We start from the raw sequence: 24,879 nt of genomic DNA on the forward strand, positions 1-24,879 counted from the left end.
TCTCTCTGATTTCAAAATAAATAATTAATAATATTAACAATAAAATTAGAAATAATAATAGATTGAAAAGTATAATGCATCTTTTACATAGATTTCTAAATGGAGTAAGATCCCTTGAAATCATAGTATTTTTATAAATGTAACTGTACACGTAATTCATCTTCTAAATCCAGGTACATTTTCTTTGGATTGTAACGTCATTTTCGTTTTTAATGTAAATTACATAAACGGGGAAAAAATCGTTCTTTTTTAGCTTTCAATAATGTAAGAAAATAGCGCGATTAAATATTTGATAATAAAAAGGGCTTTATTTTGATTGCAGCAATGAAATGTATTTTTGTAAGTTATGAAAAAGTTATTCTTAAAAAATTGCCAAAATTGAATTAGAATGAACACAATATCTAAATTGCCATAATAAAGTAGACAAATTTTTAAATGAGTAATTATTAATTTTGTCCATTAATATTTTCGAAAATTATTTAATTAAACTAAATTAAAAATTGTAATGAAAGTTTTGAAATACCATTCTAAATTTCACTTCTCCGAATATTGTTTGCACCATATTTGGCAGACCCAAGGCCAAACGGTCTGTTCGATAGAAAGCCATAAAAGGATAGACAGATTCACAAGTACATTCTCTGTTATTTTTAGTAGATTCATTCTTGTCTTTTAACTAACATTTTTGATTTCCAATATTCGAAAATTACAGGGAGAAAGCATTGTAATTTTCAAAAGTCCGACCTCCAAATGTCGATGAATTTCCATATTTCAGATATTCCTGGAAGTCCGGAACAGATACACTCAGAATACAGGAATACACTTTTAAAGTTATACCTCTCTGTCTGTGAACACGGTAATTTAAAAACTCTTTCAAATAGACGAATTAAAATCCACATCTGCTCTATTTAGCAAATTTATAGATTTCTATCTATTTTGAATGCAATTTATTAACTTTAACTCTATATACGCAGCTGCCGGAATACACATTATCGCGATAATTACGAAGCAAAAAGAACTTCATAAATAAAAGTTGGCACACTTGAAATCACGACATTTGTTTCCTAGAACTGACAGCAATTCCCGGTTTTACATTTTAATACTCATAATTCTTGTTTTGGATTGTTAATATTGTTTTTGTATTCCGTTTTGATCGTTAATTGCGTTAAAATTAATGTTTTTCCGGAAAAGGCATCCTCTGGTGGACATTCTGGAACTAAAAAAAAAATTGTTTTTTTTTTTTTTTTTTTTTTTTTTTTTTTCAAAATTTCGTGAGCGCATCTCGTGTATAGTTTACATACCAAATTTCTTTGCAATCCGTTCACCCGTTTGTGTTGTATGATGCTGTTTATAGGGGAAGTTTAATTAAAACCACCCTGTAGTATTCCATTCCTATAGATTATACTGTATTCCATTTCAACTAATATAATGAATATTCTTTTCCGAAGCTGAATTGCTTAAGGCTATTTAAGTATATTACATTACATATTACATTCATGCATTAGCATAAGAATTAAATAAGCATTTCGTCGTCTTTTTTCTTGGAAGTAAATAGGCTGATTTGATAAGAATTCTGACTTCAAAAATTATTCATTAAAATATGAACTACAAAAAACTTATTTAAATTTTGAAGCTGGCATTCCATTATATCCATTATCACCTGGAAGTTTACATACATATCAAGTGCCAGAATTACACTGAAGATATTTCAATGATCTGTGGACTCAAGCATCGTCTCCTGACACTTTATCTCCTTCTTTAAATATTAGATGTTTCAGCTTTAATTTCCTTGGTGTCACCGGTGCGTTTCCGGGAAAAATATATCTCCTTTTCTTCTTCATTATCACGCTGGAAATGAGCCAAAAGGCAGAGATCAAATAAGGTCCTCCTTTTTTTGACGTTTTTAAACATTTCAGAAACTTTTAAACTACTCTTTCCTGGCGAGGAGATGTCACTTTTGTTTACACTTCTACGATTAATGGATATTTACTTTAATGTGCTCCCAGTTAAATAAAACTGAGATTCTTGAAGAAGTTGAATTTACTTTAGAGCTCCTCTTTTTTCATTAAATATGTCAAGATGATATGAAATGCATTTTGAATCAAAGAATTACTTGTCAACCATATTATTTAAACAATTCCTTTTGAAAATTTCTGAGAATTAAACATAAAAGAAGAAGAGAGGGACAATTTATGCTCATATAATAGACGTAAAATAATCTACGTCTCTAATATTAAAATCAGAATTTACTGTGCATTTAGTGATTTCTGCTAAGAGAAATTCTTTTACCGTTAAAAATAAGTATTCAATTTCTCTTTATATTGTTTTTGAAAATATAATTATTAACTTGACGGAAAGAAAATTTGACAAAGTATTTTAAAATTGATTAGCATTTCAACATCATGAAATTTAATCAATATATTTTTCTGTTTACATTTGAGTCATTCAGTTAAGTCAACGCTTTTGTATGTTCAAAGTAAGTCAAGTATGTAAGTCAAAGCGATGACTTTTTTCAAAATTTATAATGTGCTTAGCTAATTTCGTTTAACTTTTTAATTCAGTCATCTTCTGCAATTTATTATAAAACAGACAAAAATCAATACCGTATATTGCACTTATATGAAAATGCAGTACAAATCATGATGAATTAATAATTAATAATTTCTATACGATTTTTCAAAATATATACTCATAATAATTCTGGTTTGCCAATAAGAAATAAAAAAACAAAGGGTTTTTTTTTCATGCTAAAGAAAAATAGTGCATGCAATCCTAAATATTGCAGTATTAATTTACCACTTAGAGCAGAAACAAATATTTTTTTCAGACCTTATATCTAAGAATAAATATATTACCTTTCATTATAATGAAAAAGTTAAAATAAATAATATGTATACAAATCATCATAGTAATCATTTAAAAACTGCATATTGTTATGCATTTGTAATATTACTTCACAGAGTAGTAAGCTTCATCACAAGTAGACAGTTTAACATTTAGCTTTTATGGATGCTAAAAGGATGCTGGAATAATGACCTCTGGATTGGCGACAAAATAGAAGCTTACAGAATCAGCAGGATTTTGGGTATAGTACCATCAGGATGCTAATAATATAGATCCTTCTAGAAGTTTCTTGCCCTGCTTCGGTAATTCTAAAAAACTTCGAGACCAAGCTGAGTCAGTTGAAAGGAGCTGAAGGGATTAGCCTCTCATGAGCTGATTTGTAGCCGAATGTTGAATCGACAGTCGTACAGAGAGTCAGTAGCAAGTCGGCAGTCGAGTATAACATAAGCGAGGAAGCAGTGGAGAAAAGCAGACTTTTGAAAGGCGCGAATAATCTGTGAAGTCTATCTTCCTGCTGAGTTCTCTCTGTCTACTTTGCACAATTATAGATGTTAATTACAGATTTGTTGTTAATGCGCTGGTGCATTCTGTAAGTGTTGTTCTTGTGTTTATGTCAGCTTTGTTTTGTTGTCTGTGTATTCGTATATTCTTGTTGAATAAACGAGTTTATTCGTTTTGGGCCTGTTGGATTGTTTCACCATACACCCATTACTGACTGACCAAGTTGATTTTATGCACATGCGAAATTTTGTAAAGAATTTTCCATTACAATATTTAAAATAACAAGAGAACCCCAATGAATCAGTTGCCCAGTTCTAACAATTGGTTCGATTTCACCAATTAATGTTTCATTTGAAAGTGCATGACTCTCAGATATGCTATCAATAGTCACCTACCCTCCAAACTCTCCATTTTCAGAAGAAATGAAAAAAAATTCTACCTCTCAGTATGCATTTTCTCTGGGGAAAAACAATGAATATGTCCACCAACTTAGACCTCTAATCCAATTTTTGCCCGAGAGTTTTTGCTTTGTTTACTTTAAATTTAATCTCCTATTAATAACTTAATATTCATGATTTCAGTTCAAAAAATTGTTTTCAATTCCTACAATTAGCTCACACTTTCTCTCTATTAATATATATCATGTTCAAATATCCATTCGTTAGTAAAATACTTTTTATTTATCCACTAAGTTCAAATACATTTTTTTAAAACTTGTAGTGGATGACACTTGATGTTAATACAGTTTTTTCAAATATTAATTCATTAATTAAATTTGTCCAGTTATTTCTATTCGGTCGCCAAATCCTTTGCCATGTCACCAAATGGTCTCCAAGTTTGTCATCAACTATGTACTTATTTAACAAAAAGCAACTAAAATTAAAAAAATTTTGTTGACCTAAGTAGGAATTGACTTAAAAAATTTTGTTTTATATATTACTTGTTAAATCACAAATTTTAAGAAAAACTAAAACCGTGGCAGCTTAATAGACTTCATTTGTTTTGTTATATATGGGATCCCCATTCATAGTAGGGATAAGTCCCATAAAATAATAACATTTAAAAATGTAATTAGCGGGGTCGTCTATCTTCTAATATTTGTTAGACTATGGTTTCGCTTTCTTACTCGTCATATAAACTTCATACTTATTAAACATAATCCTTCTATCTTAGAGGCCTGGTGGTAAGATCTCAGCTTGTGAGCTGTAGGGTTTCAGGTTCGAGACCCGATTCCACCGAAGAACCGTCGTGTAAGGGGGTCAGCTGCACGTTAAATCTGTTATGCCAAACGTCCTCCCGTTGGTGTGTGTGGTGTGGAGAGGGGGGTGCCAGCTCAGGTGTCGTGCTCGTCATCTGACCGCGGTTCAAAATTACGAGGTCAGTCCCAAAATAGCCCTAGTGTTGCTTTACAACGGAACGTTAATATAACTAAACTAAACCTTCTATCTTAGCTTTCAACAATGGAAGAAAATCACACAATCAGATAGATGATGAGAAAATGAGAACGGTTTGAACTTCTGAGAAGCAATGCAATCCATGGTTGGAATTTAAGCAAAAAGAAAGTTTTAAAATGTACAGAAATTCAAGAAAAATGTACAAAACTACTAGATCAGGGGTGGTGAACCTTTATGGATCAACGGACCATTTCTTCTAAAGAAATGTTTAATGAGGCCTACATATAATTTTGACTTGTGATTATTGGGAAAATAATAAAACTAAATACTAACAACTCAAAACTCTTTATTTATTACGAAAAAATACATTTTGCACTGTATAGTAGTAAATGTTTTAATTATACGTGTAATTCAAATTAAAGAAATATTAGTGTGACTTCTGTTGTTGCAGAAAAATGAGGATTACTTTCGGCAGAATGCATGCTGAATGGGAGTCATCTGCCAAATGGTTTCTAAGAGAGTCTTTAATGTTATTCATCTCTGAAAATAATGACTCGCAGGTATAGGTAGATGAAAATAGGGTTAAAACAGCATGAGTCAGCTTCTTCAAACAGTTAAATGTGTCTGGAATCGAATTCCATATTTCCAAATATTCGTTACTGGCAATTTTACTTATGTTGCTAGTTAATCTTACTGCTTCAATCAATTTCAACCTTTTCCTTGTTTCAATAAATTTTTGAATCCATATTGAACTAGATTGGAATTCAATAAGTTGCATTTCAAATTCTTAAACCAATCGAATTAGGTCAAGTTCAGTTTATCAAATGAAGTCACATGCAACCATTTGCAAACCATTTTAATCGGTGGCGTGCCCAAAATGTTGTACACGCATGCCATTGGGTTGCCATCCCTGTACTAAATTGTTATCGTTGGTGTAAAAATTAGTTCTATATTACAATATTTTCAGGAATTATTGTGGTAAAACAGCAAAATTTCGCTTAATATGTAATTTACATTTCCATAGTTGGTTCCTATCCATAGTTAGAAAATAGGCGAAAATCTAATTTTAAAATATAATGAAATTGAAAAAAGAATTTTCACGGCTATTAAATTGGTACCGCTAAAAAGATTTTTCAAAAACTTTAATATGATGCAAAAATTATTTTTGTGTGGCAATATTTTCAAGAATCATTTTTGGTATGCTTTTTTTTTTCAGGAATTATGGCTGTAAAACTTCACAATATCGCTTAATTTTTAATTTATTAAAATTTTATATTATCTGAGGTCCACATTCCTAATTTCCTAAGTATATTTGTCCAAATTTAGTATCTGTTAGTCTAACTGTCTGTTCTGTAGATTGCCAATACACATACGCATATAGGAAAACTTCCTATGGTATTAGAAGATACAGAGATGGAGATAAATATGATCCTTTTCTTATACTTTTGTTATGATAATATACAATTAAAAGAAGTTCATTGGTGTGATTTAGTTAATCTTATTAACACCAACGTCTTCGATGACCATATTAATGATATTAATCTAATCATATTGACTAAATTTGATTAAGTGTTTATTATCTAAACAAAAGTAAGTGCTATCTGAAATAATTATTGCATAAAAATGATAGATATTTTAATTACTTAACTATACTTTTAAAGTGACGACATTATGTGACGATAAAAAATGGCCGAAATTGATCTACTTAATGAGTTGGGAGAGATGTCGTTTGGGCTTGAGTTTGCATTAATTTTTGAAAATGATTCTTGAAGATGTATCCAGGAATCATGATCTTTCGTATGAAATAAATATTGGTGATATTGGTACTCCAGATATTTTATTTAGTTGTCGTGACTGAGTAACGGAAGCCAAAATGTTTCGCCAAAAATATTGTAAAGTATATTATTTTTGAGACTTATTTTGAAAACGGAGAAAGTAGGAGACTATTGAGGATGCATCTAGATATTATTAACTTCCATACGAAAGAAATATTGGTGAAATCGGTTACAGTGTTTGTGCATGGGTTTGTAGTTTTGCCATTCATTTTAGTATATAAATGATGGGCAAATAATAAGTCGCCGAAGGTTGCTGGTAGAAATTAAAACTTTATGGAACTGATAGAAAATAATCCCACTGTCTAAAAATTATAAATTAATGGACATTTTTTTTAATTCTTATTCCAATAATGGATCCCATTGCAGTCATTAGATCACTTTCAGGTACCTCACACAAAGACAGAATAATTTTTATCATAACTCGAAATGGCATAATTAAATAGAAGCGAACGAGAAAAGCAACTTTCAATTGAATTATTGAATGAATGATTCAGATGCTGTATGAATATTAATTAATTTTAGTTCATAAGTTACAAAATGAGACTTTTTCTCGAGTTTTACGAAAAATTCTCAAAACTCTCAATGCAAACGATAAATTATTAATATCTAGGTATTGAACAAAGTACTATTGAGAAGATAAGTTGGATTCTTTTCAGAAAATTTTATTTGTAAGTATTTTTGATATTTTCCTAGCAGTCTCCGACAATAATTTCTAAATAGCTTATTAGACTACTTTCTAGCTAAATGGAATTTGCATATGCATATCCCATTCTTCGAAAGCAAATTTAATTTCGCTTTTAGAACGAATTTTTATTTGCAGTCATTCTAATGCAAATAAATAATACAAACAACTGCTTTTGTACGAGTCTTCTTGAATAATCTATTTCCGTGTATAACATAAATTGATTATGTTCTCAGGTTCCGTATTCTATACAAAATCTAAATAATCCATGTACATTAGCTAGAAGTATAGTTATGTATTCCTGATTGGTTTTAGGTGTACTATCCAGGTTATTTGGTAGCTTTCCAGGATATGTTAAAAGCAATTATTATATACGATACCATTTACAAAAAATATTGTTCTGTATCACTATATCCACTTAAATATTATTATATATCATTCCTATTTTAAATTAAATTAACATGCACATTTTAAAAGAATTTAATTTTAAGCATCAATAAGTAATATTCTAAGCAATAAAATTGTTTATTCAAATCGAACACAGTATGAATTCTTGAGAAGACTTCTATAATCCTCTGATGCCTAGGAATTTGTAATATTGTGTCCTTGCACCGTTAGTCCTATAGTAAAAAAGCTCTAACTCTAAGAGTAGTAAAAGTAACTCTAAGGGTTCCTGAAAGGATATGGCCCTAGTCTTGGCCATAACTGTTGGCAACTTTAGCAACAAAATTAAAGATTCCAAAAACAACAAGAATCTTCATGTTAGCGTTTTCTTAGAACTGAAACTTCGCTGACATTTCCAGAAATGTCTGTATCTTTTATTGGAAACTGCAAACATCCGGGAGACACAGCTTAAGGCACTCAAGTATTGAATCAGTAACGAATCGGCAGGTGAGCTCATCTGAAGATCGATTTACTGCTCGTTTTCTGCTATTTACTTAAAATGTTGATCTGATGTGTGTTTCGATGGTTTTTCGATCCCCTGAATTTATATTTCTGTTCAGACTTTTATCCGTTTTTGAGATGTTTGACACTGTTCACTGTATACTCAACGAATCTTGATTTTCGGAGAATTATACTTATCAATGTTCTATGCAATCAAACAATTTATTTAAATAAAAAAAAATAGTTTACATTCATGAAGGGATATCTATAGCCTTATCTATATCTAATTCGGCGAGTTCGTGGTAAGATGTCGATTTCAAAAACGGATATTGTAAATTCGACACGGACAAAACCACTCAGAAGCGTATACATTTTAAATAAGATATGAAATTTGATTTCCTTTAATGCGAATTCGTAAGTTTTCTGTATTTTGCGAATGGATTGTTTTAAAACTAAGTTCATTACTAATATTTGATATTTATTAAAATCTTATTGTAATATAAATTGAGACTGCCATAGAAACTAAATTGAGGATAGGTTCTGCATTTAGGTTTACATGTTTTACTCTAAAAATTCTTATCATTTATTAAAATTTATCGATTATACTTTTGAAAGGGTGTTGAGATAGATTCCTAGGCTGAGATTATGGAGAAACTTTTGATTAATTATACTTCTGCTGTCCGAAAAATTCTTTTTGCACTTCGAGGTTTTTTACTGTACTACTTTTGTCGTGTAAGCACAACAATTTCTTCTTTGTCAGTTCTTTTTTTATTGTACATCTTTTCGAATCGTTTGGGTCGTTTGAATTTGTCTTGAGTGAAATATTCTGTTATAATTCGAATATCCTTTTAAAAGGGGAAGTGAAGAATTTCCATTTCTACATGCGTTATTGACATTAGGATTCAAAAGGATATCCGTACCGGAATAACGGTATAATATTAAAATGGAGTGTTCATTTATTCCCTAAGTTCCGGGTTCACGCACTGGACGGGAATCAAATTATTGATTCCAAATCATAATCTAAAATTAAATCATTCAAAGAAGCTATAATTTAATACATAAAGTGCACATAATCCAAAAACACAATTGTCTACAAATTCTTAATTAAATGAGCATGGCACCAGATTCCCGAAAACGGATGGCTCCATATAATTATACAAATGAGAAAACAAAACAATTAGGACGTTAAATCTGTAAATATAAAAATTGATGCTATAGAAATCTGGACTTTTTCATTTTTACACCTTGCATTTTATGGTGGCGGGTATGAAAACAGTTCAATGAGAAAAAAGACAATTTCAAAAAGAAATAAACTCTTTGGCACAATGCCACTAACTCTCCAGCTGCGTATCCCGCGATTTCTGCGGGTTAGCAATCAGTCCATTTTCTGTTATATTCCGCGTTTTTTCGCAGTTTAGAGTGTTTATTTTTGCGATTACAGATTTTTATATTATTATCGTGTAACATATAGTATCCATTCACTTTCTTTGAAAAATATTTGAACTTATATGCAAACATCGCATCTAAATAAGCATTTTAAAGAATTACGCAATCAGATGGTTAAAACAGAAACAATGCCCAATTCCAAAAAACTAATCAAAGAGCTATTTTTCTTCAAAAGCGATCTTTTATTGAAAAAAAGTACAATACCTAGAGACTTTGGCATGATCCTAAGATCACCTTCGATAGAAATGTAACAGTACTAATGAATTTTGGGACAGCATCCATTCATTCCTTTCACAGACATTTTCTGCCCTTATCAAAACAACAAAGTCTTGCTATACAACCCAGTTTTTCATCATATTTTGACAAATGCAGCCATTTCTGAATTGGCTGCAAAAATGTATAAAAAGAAAATTCCTATATAACAGAATTCCAATTTAACGAATGTGCATGGCATGTGAGAAATAATGTCATACATAACATTATGAAAATTGATTATAATTTTAGTTTATATCTATAAGATGTCCAGGAACTTTTTCAGCCAAATCAGGAATCTAATTTATCTAATCAGCTGTCAAATATTCTTTCATCACAATGAAAGGGAACATGCACTTTTCTTAACCTTATTCTAAATGGTCTCTGATACCAAGCTAAGATTTCTTTTCAGCTGAATCTCCGAGCTTTTCATAAGATCTTTTATTTTTTGCATTCAAATTGATGAAAAGAGCATATAAATATTTTAGCACTCAAATGAAGGACTCAGTAAAGCTATCATATTAAATAGAGGAACTTCTTTTATCTTTCAGTAAAGGACAGTCGACTATTATGGTCTCTGCCTAGGAAAGACTATGACTTTGTGAAAAAGTTCTCGTTGGAGGTATGGAATCAGTAGGCTTGTGACTCATTTCCATCACATATCCTGTACGCAATTAGATATCATTAAATCTACGATAGGAAATACTCTGCTGATAAAATTGTGTGAAACATTGGAGAGGTGATTTTAAAGTTCAGTGCATAATAAGGTTCAAAACTACTACAAAATTAGACATCAATCTAGTAACCTTAAGACCTAAACTACATCACCTGCCTGTGACGAAGTTATTTGCAGTTTTAAACATGTGTCACATTTAATTATAATTATAATGAAATTATTTTATTATAATTATAATGAAATGTTGAAAATATATAGAGTTAATTTAGTTATACAAACGTTCCATTCTGATGAAAAATGAGGGATATTTTGGAACAGACAAACTGATCAGATGACTATGAACTGTAATTATATAACAGAATACTGATTGATATCCTCTTTTTAGTCTTCACTTCCACAAAAACGGGTGAAAAGATTTGACTTTTTAAGTAAAATTCAACTTTCATAAGTCCATTGTATGTATAACCATTCTTCCGTGGAATTGATCTCGAACCTATGAACCTGAGGTTACAGAGCCAAATCTTTACCATTCAGAAAAAGGAACCCGCTTTATACCACAAATCATGTTCTTTATAAATTATAAATTAATTTTTATGTAAATAGTTATGCAATTACAGCATATGGTATGCTAGTCTATAAACATTGAAATACTAACAAGGGAACCTTTATGCTATCACGCGGATTTAGTCAAATGGATTCAAATATATTACATAAATTAAATTATCTGTAAACTACAAATCACGAAGCATATTACCTACTTGGGATTTACGCATGACTTTTAAAGAATATGAAAGGAAAAGAAAGAGAAACAATTTATTCCGAATGTTTTAACATTGCATTACTGGCAAACGCGTGATTTCTACCGCAGATGTCTCGAATAATTTCAAAGGAATGATGAGAATTTTCTTCGATGTATTTCATCTTGCACTTTGACAGTTCTTGCTCTATTTCATTGCGTGCTCTTTTGGTATCTACGTATGCAGGGTCAACTTATGATCACTTATCCATCCAAAAGTTATTTGACTAGTAATTAACTCTCGTTATCCGTCGATATACTGCACCAAAAATTCCTGCTCCCCCCCCTCCGATCAGAAGTGAAAAATACAAAAAAAAAAAAAAAAAAAAAAATACAGTTCAGTTCTTATTAATTGATATGGCTGATTCTGAAGATCTGCTCATACATGTTTTTGACTTCAGCTTTTCAACTTCCGAGGTCACTTCTGTGCTGTTGGCTTCATGGCTTCAGTGATCTTAACGTAAATGGATTCTTAGGAAAAAAACCATACAAATTTAGTTTCCTCAGCATTTTTGGATCTAAATATTAATGAAAGAAGCCATTAATAAACAAATTTTCCTTAATTGTAAATGCAGCAGAAAAATTATTCCCACTGACATGGAATAGCACCTTAAAATAAAAACCATATACTATAACGTCAACCTTTCAGAACTTTTTTCATGGAAAACAAGCTGTAGAACTTAAAATGATTAAAATCAATTCGAGTAATAATTTTAGTTTTCAATAAGCAATAAAACTTCATTATTTTAATTTATATTATTATTCTTACTTTAAACTTTTTATTTGCATTATTATTTTTCTTTCATTTCCTTTACTCGAAACACCTGCTTATATCTATCCATTAAGTTTCTAACCCCGACGATAAATTAGAATTGACTCTCTTTTCTCAATTTGTTTATACATGTGTGTTAAAAGAGTTTGAAAATTCACTGGTTTAAAAAAAAGTATTTTACAGAAATATTTTCCTTTTCTATTTTTGCAAAATTCCACAGATGCTTTTAATTACCAGAACTATATACCTTCACACTGCACGACCCACAGACCCCTGTTTCATCTCTCTTACCAATGCCATTAACTGACAATAAACACGGCGACATCCCGGCAAGCGCTATAGCTAATTGCTTTTGTCCTGTAATCACCTGATGCCCCGCAATGACATTACCACCCATCCTGGAGATCATCAAATCCCTGCCTCCTACCCCTGCAGACAAATGGAGCATTCCGGTGCAAAACGGTCCCAGTCCAGGCTATGTAGATGAATGGGAATAAACTATTGGCACGTCCTATTTAATAAAGGGAAGGGGTGACACTCACCACTTCGATGAGTTGCGACAGCTTGAGCTTGATGGAGACCGTAAGGGCCTCCGAAACGTTGATCACCGGCCGAACCAGCTTGTTGTAGCGCGAGATGAGATCATCGTACAGCCGCTTCGCATCGGGATTCCCTTCTGCAAAAGAAAGAATAATGAACGAACTGGATTTAAAACTACGAATACTTCACATAATAAAATAAAATAGCAGGAGTGGCCCCCTGAAATTTTCTATCATTAAAATGCTAATCACCTCTTCCCAACAAAGCCAGCTCTTCCTAAAATTTCTTGCATACTCTCTAATAAACTTATCATGCCAGAAAACACGTTGCATGGCACTGGCGTACAGTAGTTATGAAATATTAACTTCTGACTTCTATTTAACATTTTTACCGAATATAACATGTGGACATTGGCGAGATTTTTTGGCGATTAACCTCTGACTTGCAGTTCATAGTATCTGAAAATCGAGTTTGCGCTTTTAGATTTTGATACAGTTTTTATCAATCGATTAAAAAAAGCAATTGACAGACACAGACACAGAATCCCATATCTAATTTCATATATCTAAGTAATAACGTTTCTGAACTATCATTTTTACATTTTCTGAAAGTGCAGATGGATAGACGGACAAACTTTGATTTTTCTCAAAATTTGACAAGTTTCTACATTATAGAGGTTACATCTGTGCACCTGATCTCATAGATCTAGCTCCCTTGGTTTTGCAGTTATTATATTTAGTTATATTCGAACACTCGGACTTCCTCTGAACGGATTTTACTCAAACTTTGATAGAAATCTGCAAATTTGTCGTAAAGACAGTATGTCAAATTTCAACCATCTGGCACAAAGCGTTTTGTGTTATCTTTGTCACGGACAGACAGACATTTTTTAAAATGTGTTAAAATGGACTCATGGAAGTCTAAATAGAGGAGATTCGTCAAAATTTCGAGTTCGAATTTTCTGACAATTACTATATTTTCTATGTACTACATATACGAGAAAGTAAAAGCAAAAAGGAGCCATGATCAAAGAGCGCTAACTAGTGAGTGCTGAGATTTTTATTTTCTGTCCGCACATCAGCATTTTGTGATTCGTAATGCTGTGATGATGAACGAGATTGTATTTTGGGCTTCTTTTATCGCTCATTAAAATCAAATTTTCACACAGTATTACAATTGCAATAACGAAATTACGTACAAAATTATACTTTTTCCAGTCTTAGTTTTTTTTTAAATTATCGCGTTTGCATGTACAAACCGAAAGATGGTCAAATATGTGATTTATTTATTTCATAATTTAATGCAAAGCTGAATTTTAGGCGCTAGAATCCCGAAGCAAATTTTTTCCATATACTTCAAAAAGTCTTGTAGTTATTTTTTTCACTTTCAATCGAGGCAGAAATATCTCATTTCTAACTACCATTCAACATTTCTTATGATTTCATGCAAGACTTGACCTTGTTTAAGACTAGAGACAAAGAATTATGCGGATATTTTGATTATGCGTATAAAGGAATTATGCGGATAAGAAAAGAAATATATGAATAAAGATTAATGTGGATATTTTGGCGCTCTAGATATCAGTACGCTTGACCTAAAGTTACGAATTTTGGCACATATATGCTTAGAAATGTACACACTGGAGAGATATTTTTTAAATTTTAAATAGAAGTTTAATTAATTAAAAATTAAAGTTTTGGAGTTATTTCATAATGAATTCCAAAAATGATACAACAAAATAAGTAAACTTTATTTCTTTATTACATTTTCATTGATACCAAATGTTGGCTATATATATATATATATACTTTTTTATTTTTAATAATTTATCGCTATAGTGGAACATGGATTGTTTTCATTGTTACTACCAATATTTCAACCTGATTATATTCTCAATACCGATTTAGTCAAGATGGAAAGATCCGACTTACATTTACATGTTGAGCAGTTTTCAATATTAGGTATGACTTTAACAAAACTTTGAAATTTTGCTATATTTAAATTTATATTTAGCTTCTGAATCAAAAGATGATGAAATTTTTTTAATGCGAGATAATAAATTTAATGCGAGTTTAATGTTTAAATTTTTAATGCGAGTTAATAATTTTTTAAATATACCACTGCTCTTTCGTATGATATAGCTATATGCATAAAAATATATGCAAAAAAATAGATATATTCATAGTACAATTAACAAAATGATATAAGACTTCAAAAACAAAATTTTTATCAAAATTTCAAGTTTAAAAATATTTTGCTAACAAAGCCATTAGTAAAAAATGACACAAGATATTTAATTGACCATTTTAGCATCAATGATGCTGACGAACCAACTGGTCATCACAGGCCGCTAGTCAGTAGCATAAATAGAATCTTGGCACAGGTGTTCAGCAGAGAGCGCTATAAAACTTCTTCTAACCGAATATTTAACTAAATGATGCTAGCGAGTTTTCAAATTAAATTTAGTGGCTACCAGACAACACGCAGAGGATACATGGTGGCTTTCATTTCTTGGACATCGTCCCATCCCCTTGGAATGTTGTTCTTCAAGAGCCCTAGACCACCTCAGAACCTTAATTAGCTGAAACTGGATTTCTGTAATTGGATGAAACCTTTTTTTCATGCCTCCTCGTCCCAATTAACGTTTTTGCTCCAACCAGAGAAAGTAATGAAGTTTGGGGAGATCGTTATTTTCTTTTCTCCAACTTTTAATTCATACCCATTTATCCATTTTAATCGCCATCGCCCCCTTTTTTTTTCATGCACTCTCGCCTTCGTTTTGATTAAATTCTCATTATCCTGTAATGACACGAGTGGGGATCTCGGCTGTAATCGGCTCTATTCGTTACTTGCTTCTTTCTAAGTCGCGATTCTTTGGCACGACTAATAAAGATTGGAGGTTGCCTCTTTTTCGATGTTTTCATTAGAATGGACGTGGTAAAAAAAAGGATAATCTAAAGTGATGAATTTTTTTTATTTTTTGGAATAGTTCAATTACTGATTAGAAAACGGTGTTTTATCACCTAGTTTGCAAGTTCAGTGAAAAAAGCGACCGAAGAATTTCCAAGGTTGTTTTTACAGTAATTTCTGTCAACAAGTTGGAGTAATTGGAATTTTGTTCTGATTAGCAATTAATCTGGTTTTTATATTAAATTACATGAAATCTGAAGAAAGTGGCAGGAAATTTATAGGACATATACCTGTATTAAGTTTAATTATTTAATTTTAATGCAATCATTATTTTAAAACTGTATTAAATTTAGTAATATTTTAATAGAAATTCAAAGATGAGCTTACAAAAAAAGAATTAGAACATATATGTTTTCCCTTTCTTATTCTTTTTTTTTCCGGGAAATTTTATTTTTAGTCGAATAATAATAACTAATTGAGAATACTCGCTAACATTTTTTGAATGAAAGCAGAATTTTTTGTTTTATGTTTTGGCAAAAACTAAATTCACATTCTACAAGTAAAACAATTTGATACATTAATTAGGTTCATTAAAGAACAACTATCGATACATATTTGTCATTTTTTATTTTTTCATAAAAATGTTTTTTATTCTTTTGTTCAGTTTCTTATTTCATCAAAATCTGCTTTCACCAAACATGCAATTTTTATTACTTTGAAATTTGTATTTGCAATTTCGATAGACATAATTTTATAAACTTAATCAAGTAATTATTTTTATTATATGTGGTCTGTTTATGGTTAGTTTAATGCCAGGTTTACACTCGGCCAGTTATAAGATGACAAGTAGGCAGCATATGCACAGACAGGCTAAAAAATGCTGTTCGGTTAATGACAAGTAATTGTCTCTACGAGACAACAATATGCCGCTGTATTGTGTGTGTTTTTTTCTTACTGCGCATGTGTTTTTACAATTCGGCGGTTATTTTGGCGTGAAAAAATTTATCACTTACCATAGATTAATTCCAACATTTTTTGCTTTTTGTTCTTTCTGATACGAGGTTGTGTATGCGTGGTTTTTTTTTTTTTTTTTTTTTTTCCTTTCCATTATTTCCCAAATTTAGGTATGTTGACCTTTTTTTATTTAATTTACTATGTTTCTTTGTGAAAATATCTATCATTTTTAAACGATACGCAGTGAAAAAGAAAAATTCAGGGACTCCAAAATGGCAATTTATTGCTAAGACTGGAATATCTGAATCTATCTTATGAAATTGTGGCAAATATAGATCAGTCCCTTTCTGCGTATGTGCTGCCAATTGGCTGAGTGCAAATCCACTTTAAATCTGAATCAAGAATGTCAAATATTAGAACCACACAGACACACCAGCTTCAATAAATTCAATTTAAGCATGAAACATGGGGAAAAAATATTTTAAATTCGTATCCAAATCAGTAATTTGCATTGACTGAGGAATTTATTGGAAATTTAATCAAAGAATGGAAATTTAATTAAATATTTGAATTGACTGAGCTATAATTTTTTGTCTTTTAATCGATGTAGTTCTGATACTGACTTTATTTGCATTGCTTCAGAACGATGGCATATTTCATGTCAAATTATGTATATAAATATCCTGAATGGGTCATTTTGTAAATAAACAATCGAAATAACAAAAAGTTTGACTGAAAACGATTAACTTTCAAGGCCATTATAATCCAAACAAAAATTAATCTATTATAGAACCCTACTTAACGTACTTCTCATATATTCATATTAAAATACATTTGCATAAAATAATATTAATATGTGCACAGGAATAGGGATAAAGAAATTATTTTAAATATATGATCAAAAATTTCGTAAAAGTAAAGAATTCTCAGATAAAAATTTTATTGCATGTTGTAAAAGCTTATGTCTTACGGAACTGAAGGAATACTGGGTCATAAAATGCAGCTGGTTTCCAAGCCTATCCCAAGACCCCGGCTTAGTTTCCATGGACTAAAATATCGAATTCAATATGGCCCTTGGATTATCGATAGAAAATAGTTCTGTTAACATTCTAGAAATCATAAACTCCACCTCTAAAGTCTCAATGAAAAAGTCAGTAAAACTAAATAAACACTACCCTGCAAAAATGACAGAATTGTTGTGAGTTATAGGGGCAGTTTAGTATGCTCCTAGTGAAAAGAATGAAGATGATAATAAAAAGAAAATAGCTAAGCTCTTATATATAGTTATTTCAAATATTATATAGTATTTTCAATAAAAACGCTCCATAATCGTTTGATACTATCAAATAATAGAAAATGAAATACCTGGTTCTTTCAAGGAGATTTTAACTATGTTTATATTCTTTAACTATCTTCCATCCGTATCAGTCAATCAATGATCAGACAAATTCATTTTAGTCAAAAATAATGCCATGAAATGATTTTTTTAGTAAAATAAATATTTTTTACGGACAATCATTCACTGTACCTAAGAAGTTTAACAAGCCCGATAATAGATAATAATGCTTTATTCCCTAAGAAAATACGAAGCATGGGAGTAATATAAAATTGAAGTGAACACAAAGATAGCATTTGTAGAAATGAGCGATACATTTGTAAAGAACAACAACAATAGCCCGATAACACTCAAAGTCCAATAAGAGAGCTCGCTTTGCGATCAACACGAAGGAATTGATACTTCTGGAACATTCTGCATACAGTTAAAGAACAACCACGAATTCCTCGAATAGCTACCGCAAATATTCGAGAGACGAAATTCTCAACTGAGACCGTTTAAATAGCACGATAAATCCGGGCAAAAAAATGTATGGTAATTCCTTTAAATTTGTTGTAAAAGAGTTCTTTTTACTGTAACTCTAAGCAAGTTATTTGTATTTGTTTCATGCCTACTTATTATTTTTGTGTCTTAACAAATCCCTTATGCCTTTACAATGCTGCACGAAAAATTCTTGCTATAGTGTGCTTTTCCAGTCATTTGAAGTTTTTCAGACGGATTTTGGAATATATTGCATAGTAAAATAAATATGCAAAAGAGAACATCAAAAAATTTTGTACCTGCATTCTCGATGGATTATTTGAAAACTTATCTAAAAAGAAAAATAATTTAGTAGTCACTTGCAGATTAATTAGCTCATACTTCCAATTATTTGGAAAAAAAACATATTTTCAGTCCGTTATTCGACCTCTGCTGAAAGTATCTTACTTTCCAAAACCCAAATCATATCTTGAAACACTTTTTCTAACATTCGAATTCTTTAAAGAATACTTACATTCTATAACAAGATATTACATTTTATTACTTCTTAACCCCCGGCACCTTGTTCCATATGATCGAACTTCCCACTTCTTAGTGAATCTTCCTCAAACTAAAACCATCCCACTCTAATAAAAAATCACCTGAAAAAAAAGTAGAAACGCTTTATAAACTTTATACTCAACGACCTAATCATTTTCCACGGCCATCCAACAGCAAGCCATCATGTTTTACTGTTGCCCGTTATTACTACACGGCGTTCAAGACATCACGCCATTCATTGAACTTAATACTCGGATGGATTCGAGTCTTACCAGGTTTTCCACGGTTTATCGTCAAACATAAAAGCAGCCTCCGTCATTATGACAGCGAATAAGCCATCAGGGCCTGAAGGCGAAAGGCGTAAAAGAGTTATGTTGACAAGCCGCGGCCAAATCGAACGCTATAAAACAAGCTGCAGTCGGAATGTTCCTTGCAAAATGTCTTGTTAGGTCAGCCGAGATAAGTCGTCACTGAGTTCTTGTGGTTGATTTTTGATGGCTGAGTTTCAGATGGATTCCACTGATTAATGTTTGGCGGGTGATTTTCTATTTATGATATTTTTTTTTCGAAGTTATGAGTTGTGTAATCTTTCTTGATTTGTCCTTCAGTGGTAGGATTAAGGGAGTTTTTATACCATCGAGAATATATTTTTGGAGATTCGTTTGGCAATTAATATTTTCGAATGACTCAGATAAAAATAACGGACGAAAGAATACTCCCATTAAATGATTTCCAGGTAGAAGACATTTGGCACTAAAGCAGATATTTTTGTGAATTTTTGCTTGAAATCAATTTGTTTGTAAGGAATATTTTTTGTTATTCGTATCATTTAAGTCTATACTGCCTTTTAAAATTCTTTGATCAACATATTTAGCATTTCAGATTGCTATATACTTTTAATCTATACCAATTTAGGAACCTTGAGTCAAGTCTGTTTATCATGTTCATATACCTTCTTATTCAAAATCGTGTGATCTCTCCTAAAATATGAGTTTTGGTGTAATCTAGGAAAATATTAAATTCAAATAATGGATAGCTCATATACAGTAGAATCTCGCTTAGCAAGATCCATAGCACTTCCCATAATAAATGATTCGATAATGACCAAAACCAAATGTAAAAAAGTGATTCGCTAGCGAGGGTCCTTTGTTTCACAGAACAAGGTGAGGAGGAGACATCGTCACCTCTTCAGATGCTAGCTTAGCCTGTATAATTTTGTATCAGCTTGTTAAGAGAAAAACCTTATATCAACATGAAAGAAGTTTGGGCCGATTAACGCCTCCGAATGCAACTCCGAAGGGCTTTCAGCAAGTACCTGGGAAGCCTTAAGTGACGAAATTGTGTCTAAGGCCAAAATTATGGAGATGAAGGTGAAAAGCAATGACATCGATGAGATGGTGGAAGAACGTCGCCAAAATTACAGAAGAGCTATTGTAGCTGTTTTCTGTGTCACAGCAAAAGGTTGCAGAGGAGATTTGATGCAGAGAAAATGAAATACTAGACTGATCAGAGCAATTACCTTCCCGTGAAATAAAGGAGATACTGAAAGCATCAGAAGTTTATTGCATTACACGTTGGGAAGCATAACCTTAATAAGGCAGTAATTATGTGTACTACAAATTCATTTAACGATAATGCTGTGTCTCGTTGTCACCAAATTTTGAACCATAGCTCAAACCAAATGTCTTTAGCTAATTTTCTTGTAAAGAAAATATGAATTTATAAATAATAAATAACTTGATTATAAAGTTTCTGTGTTTGGTTTCGGCAAGGAACGCATTGTCCTATAATTTCCATGGATATCCTATTTATATATATCCTGTATATACTTTACTTCCATTTCCCTATATATTCATGAAAAAATATGGAAAAAAATGTTTCGCCTAACATATTTCTCATTACGAGAAAGATTCAGTAACGAATTATTCTTGTGAAGCTAAGTTTTATTGTACATGTATTCCAAAAATAAATAAATAAACCTTTCTTGCAAAACCATCCCGTTAATAGAAATTTATTAAAAAAAATTTAGGCATCGGAAATAAATAAAATCTGTTAGTAATAAATATTCTTAATGGAGCTTTTTCTGAAAGAAAAACTAAACTGATTGTAGGTTGTAAGTCTAGACTGGTTAAGTGCAATATTGGAATATTGACCATCGATGGATTTCCAAAATCTGTACAGAATTTTTTTTCTTAATCAATAAACTCAAATTTTCAACTAACTGCTTTTAGTTTCGCCATACAACCATTAATTACAAAGAAATATTTAAATCAATAAAACCCCAATGCATTTAGCTTTTATTCATAAATAATAAATTCTTCCTTTGAAAAAATATAACATAATGGCGCTTCTTTTTAAGTTCCTAATTACATATTAAGCAATAAGGAGGAATTATTATACTAAGGGAGAAAAGGAATAATTACATTAAAAATTTAATCTGCAAAAGAATTTTGAAGTGTTTGTAAAACAAAATTGAGAGTATTTCTTTTTAAATTGAAATTTGTATTAAATTTTGAAGATGGAAATTACGGATACTGTTCTCAGAATTGCTCGCTTTTCCCACTCTTCCGCGAATATTCTTTAGGAGCTATTATTGTTTTCTGTAAATAGCACCAAAATTTCATTTTTAATTATCATTCCGCTTGCATTAAAATTCTCCAATTTGTAGATCTACGATTTTTTTTAACATTGTGAGCAGCATAATCTCATTTTTAATTATCGTTCTGCTTGCATCAAAATTTTCCAATTTCAAGATCTACAAATCTTCTTTTTCAATCTATTATGAACACCACAATTTCATTTTTTACTATCATTATGCTTGAATCAAAATTCCCCAATCTGTAGATCTACGAATCTTCTTTTTCAATCTATTATGAACACCACAATTCCATTTTTAATTATCATTCTGCTTGCATCAAAATTCTCCAATTTGTAGATCTACGAATCTTCTTTTTCAATCTATTATGAACACCACAATTCCATTTTTAATTATCATTATGCTTGAATCAAAATTCCTCAATCTGTAGATCTACGAATCTTCTTTTTCAATCTATTATGAACACCACAATTCCATTTTTAATTATCATTCTGCTTACATCAAAATTCTCCAATTTGTAGATCTACGAATCTTTTTTTTAAACATTGTGAGCAGCATAATCTCATTTTTAATTATCGTTCCGCTTGCATCAAAATTTTCCAATTTGTTGACCTACGAATCTTTTTTTGAAACTATTATGAGCACGACAATTTCATTTTTTACTATCATTATGCTTGCATCAAAATTCTCCAATTTGTAGATCTACGAATCTTTTTTTGAAACTATTATGAGCATCACAATTTCATTTCTAATTAACGTTCTGCTGGTATCAAAATTCTCCAATTAGTAGATTTACAAATTTTCTTTTTGAAAATATTGTGAGTTGTTGCTGATAAAATTTTAGCAATTCCTATTAAAGAAAGGGAAAAATGATTATTCTATATTTAGTTTTGAATCTCCAATTATCATATAAACTCTAAATACATTTCTAAGCGTTAGAAATATCTTATACAATGATTTCACCATCAAAATCATTACTAAGTGGACTTGATCTCTGAAATAGCGTATTAACTGAAAACTACCAAATCTTCTGTTTATAAGCGAACTTTGGCTTTTCTGGCCAAATTTTCCGCCACATTTGGGGATGTTTTCTGCCCGAATGGCCTTCTGTTGTAATAGGGAGGTAAATGAGTTCTCCCTCTGATGATAGTCATTTGGCTCGCCTCATTACTCTGACGAGTGTCAAAACAAATGTTTGATCTATGGGAAAGTGGATTCCCAAACTTTATTCCCAACAAATATTTGATCTTTCCCGTCCAACTTTCTTCACCTCCAGTTTGAAGATTTCTTTTTTAAAACACAATACAAAATTATTAATACATAATTCATTTTTTATTATTCGTTCAATTATTTATTCTTTACTATATTCTGGTATCTATGAATTCTGTTATCATTAGTTCTAACTGATTCTTTATGAATTCGTTAATCATTTGTCCTAACTGATTTATTTATAAATTTTTTAATCATTCATTCTAACTAATTTTTTTATAAATTCTTTTTATCATTTGTTCTAACTGATTTGCTTATGAATTCTAGAATCATTAGTTCTAACTGATTTGTTTATGAATTATGGAATCATTAGTTCTAACTGAGTTGTTTATGAATTCATTAGTTCTAATTGAGTTGTTTATGAATTCATTAGTTCTAATTGAGTTGTTTATGAATTCATTAGTTCTAACTGATTTTCTTGTTATAAATTCTGGAATCATTAGTTCTAACTGATTTTCTTGTTATAAATTCTGGAATCATTAGTTCTAACTGATTTTTTTTAAATTCTGGAATTATAAATTCTAACTGAATTTTTATGAATTTTGGAATCATTAGCTCTAAATGATGTTCTTATTTTTTTTCTATGGCTTTATTCTACTGCACTGTATCCTATTATTATCTGCTAGTTGTCACCAATGACCAATTGCTTGCGGGGGTTTTAATTTCAAGAAAGAAATTAATGCATTTTATTCCCTCAATAAACGGTTTTGTAAGCATGAAAATTTCAGACAATAAAGCTACATTATTTAATTACATACGCTTCATTCATCGTTTACTTGAACCTTTTTAAAAATTATTTATCCCAAGATGCATAACACTATTGAAAATGTAAATGTTCGATTCATCTTTTTCCTAAATTTCGCGGTACTGTAACTTCACTATTAGCTTTCTCGTATACAAAGTACAGAAAAAATATTGGAATTAACAAAAAATTAGAACTTGTATTTTTGTTGAATCTTCACATTTCAGAACTTTTTAATTCAAAGAACACGTTTTTGGAATAATATTTGTCTATAAGCACGATCTCAAAAACGGTTTGAGCTATGCAGAGGAAATTTGGTACATGGAATTATGACTAAATTTGCCGATTTTTGGCAACTTTTGACCGACATCCAATCACAGGAAATCAGTCTCTTTGGCTGTTTAAGTACGAATGAGCTTTATAATTTCAAAACGAAAAGAGATAGATAGATAAAAATTTCGGGTACTTTTCTGTTAGCTGGCGCAAGTGAAAAATCGCCAAATAATGTAGAATTCCACCAAATTTCTTGCGCCAAATTCGAGTTTGGTTCACAATTGGCGACATTTGTGCCCGGCTGACGGAAAAGTACCAAATTTGGTACACAGGTTTAACATGTAAAATAAAATTCTCAAACAAATTTTCTATTCATTTCTTAATTATACCTGTCAAAGGTTGATAGTTTATCGGATTTTACTTTTGTATGCATGTAAACGCGGTTACCCAAAAATGGATAAATTAAATCACTGAAATTCAGTGTCTGATCTTTTGATGGAAAATGTAATTCCGTGTTAAATATTAATTTTATTCTTTAGATAAAAAGTTGTTAAAAACTTCATATATGCACGAGAAATTCAAGAAAAATGTCTGATTCACGCCAAAAATTTTTATTTTTAATTATTGTTCGCTTATATCATGCGAAGCATTTCCGATATTTTCCAAAATTCATAATTTTATACGTGAGAAAGGCGATAAAACCATAACTAGAGAGTATGAAGAAAGTTTCGAAAAGATATTTCCCCTTTAGCTACTTTTTTTGTAAATACACAGATATTAAATAAAATATTTCTTCTTCAGGTTTTAACAATGGGAGAAAGTCACGTGGTTAAATATTTGAAGAAACAATAAAAGCGTTTTAAATTCTAAGCAACAATGTAGACTATTGTTGGAAGTTAAACAAAATTTTAAGAAGAAATTGGCAATATTCTGGGAACTTTTGTATGATTATTAATCTGTTATTATTCAAAAAGCAGATTTTTTATTTTTGAAATGGTGTAAATTCCTCCTTTTTTGCCATAATATTTTGGTATTTATTGCGGAAAAGCTCTAAAATTCTGACTAATTTTTCATTAATAAAATTGCCAACATTCTGGCAACTTTTTCTTCTTTTTTTGAAAGGATGTAAATTTATTTTTGTGCAATATCATTTTTGGAA

General features: G+C 30.8%; 1 protein-coding gene across 2 annotated transcripts in view; it reads right to left on the reverse strand.

The window, feature by feature from the left end:
• The window catches only part of LOC129987958 (acetylcholine receptor subunit alpha-like), a 326,242-nt gene that overhangs the window by 173,912 nt on the left and 127,451 nt on the right, over positions 1-24,879 (reverse strand). For both annotated transcript variants that reach the window (XM_056095981.1, XM_056095980.1), the window contains exon 2: positions 12,623-12,756. In XM_056095981.1, coding sequence (XP_055951956.1) covers positions 12,623-12,756 — 134 coding nt within the window. The remainder of the gene's footprint in view (positions 1-12,622; positions 12,757-24,879) is intronic.

This window comes from Argiope bruennichi, chromosome 10 (assembly GCF_947563725.1).
Source record: "Argiope bruennichi chromosome 10, qqArgBrue1.1, whole genome shotgun sequence".
Lineage (NCBI taxonomy): Eukaryota > Metazoa > Arthropoda > Arachnida > Araneae > Araneidae > Argiope > Argiope bruennichi.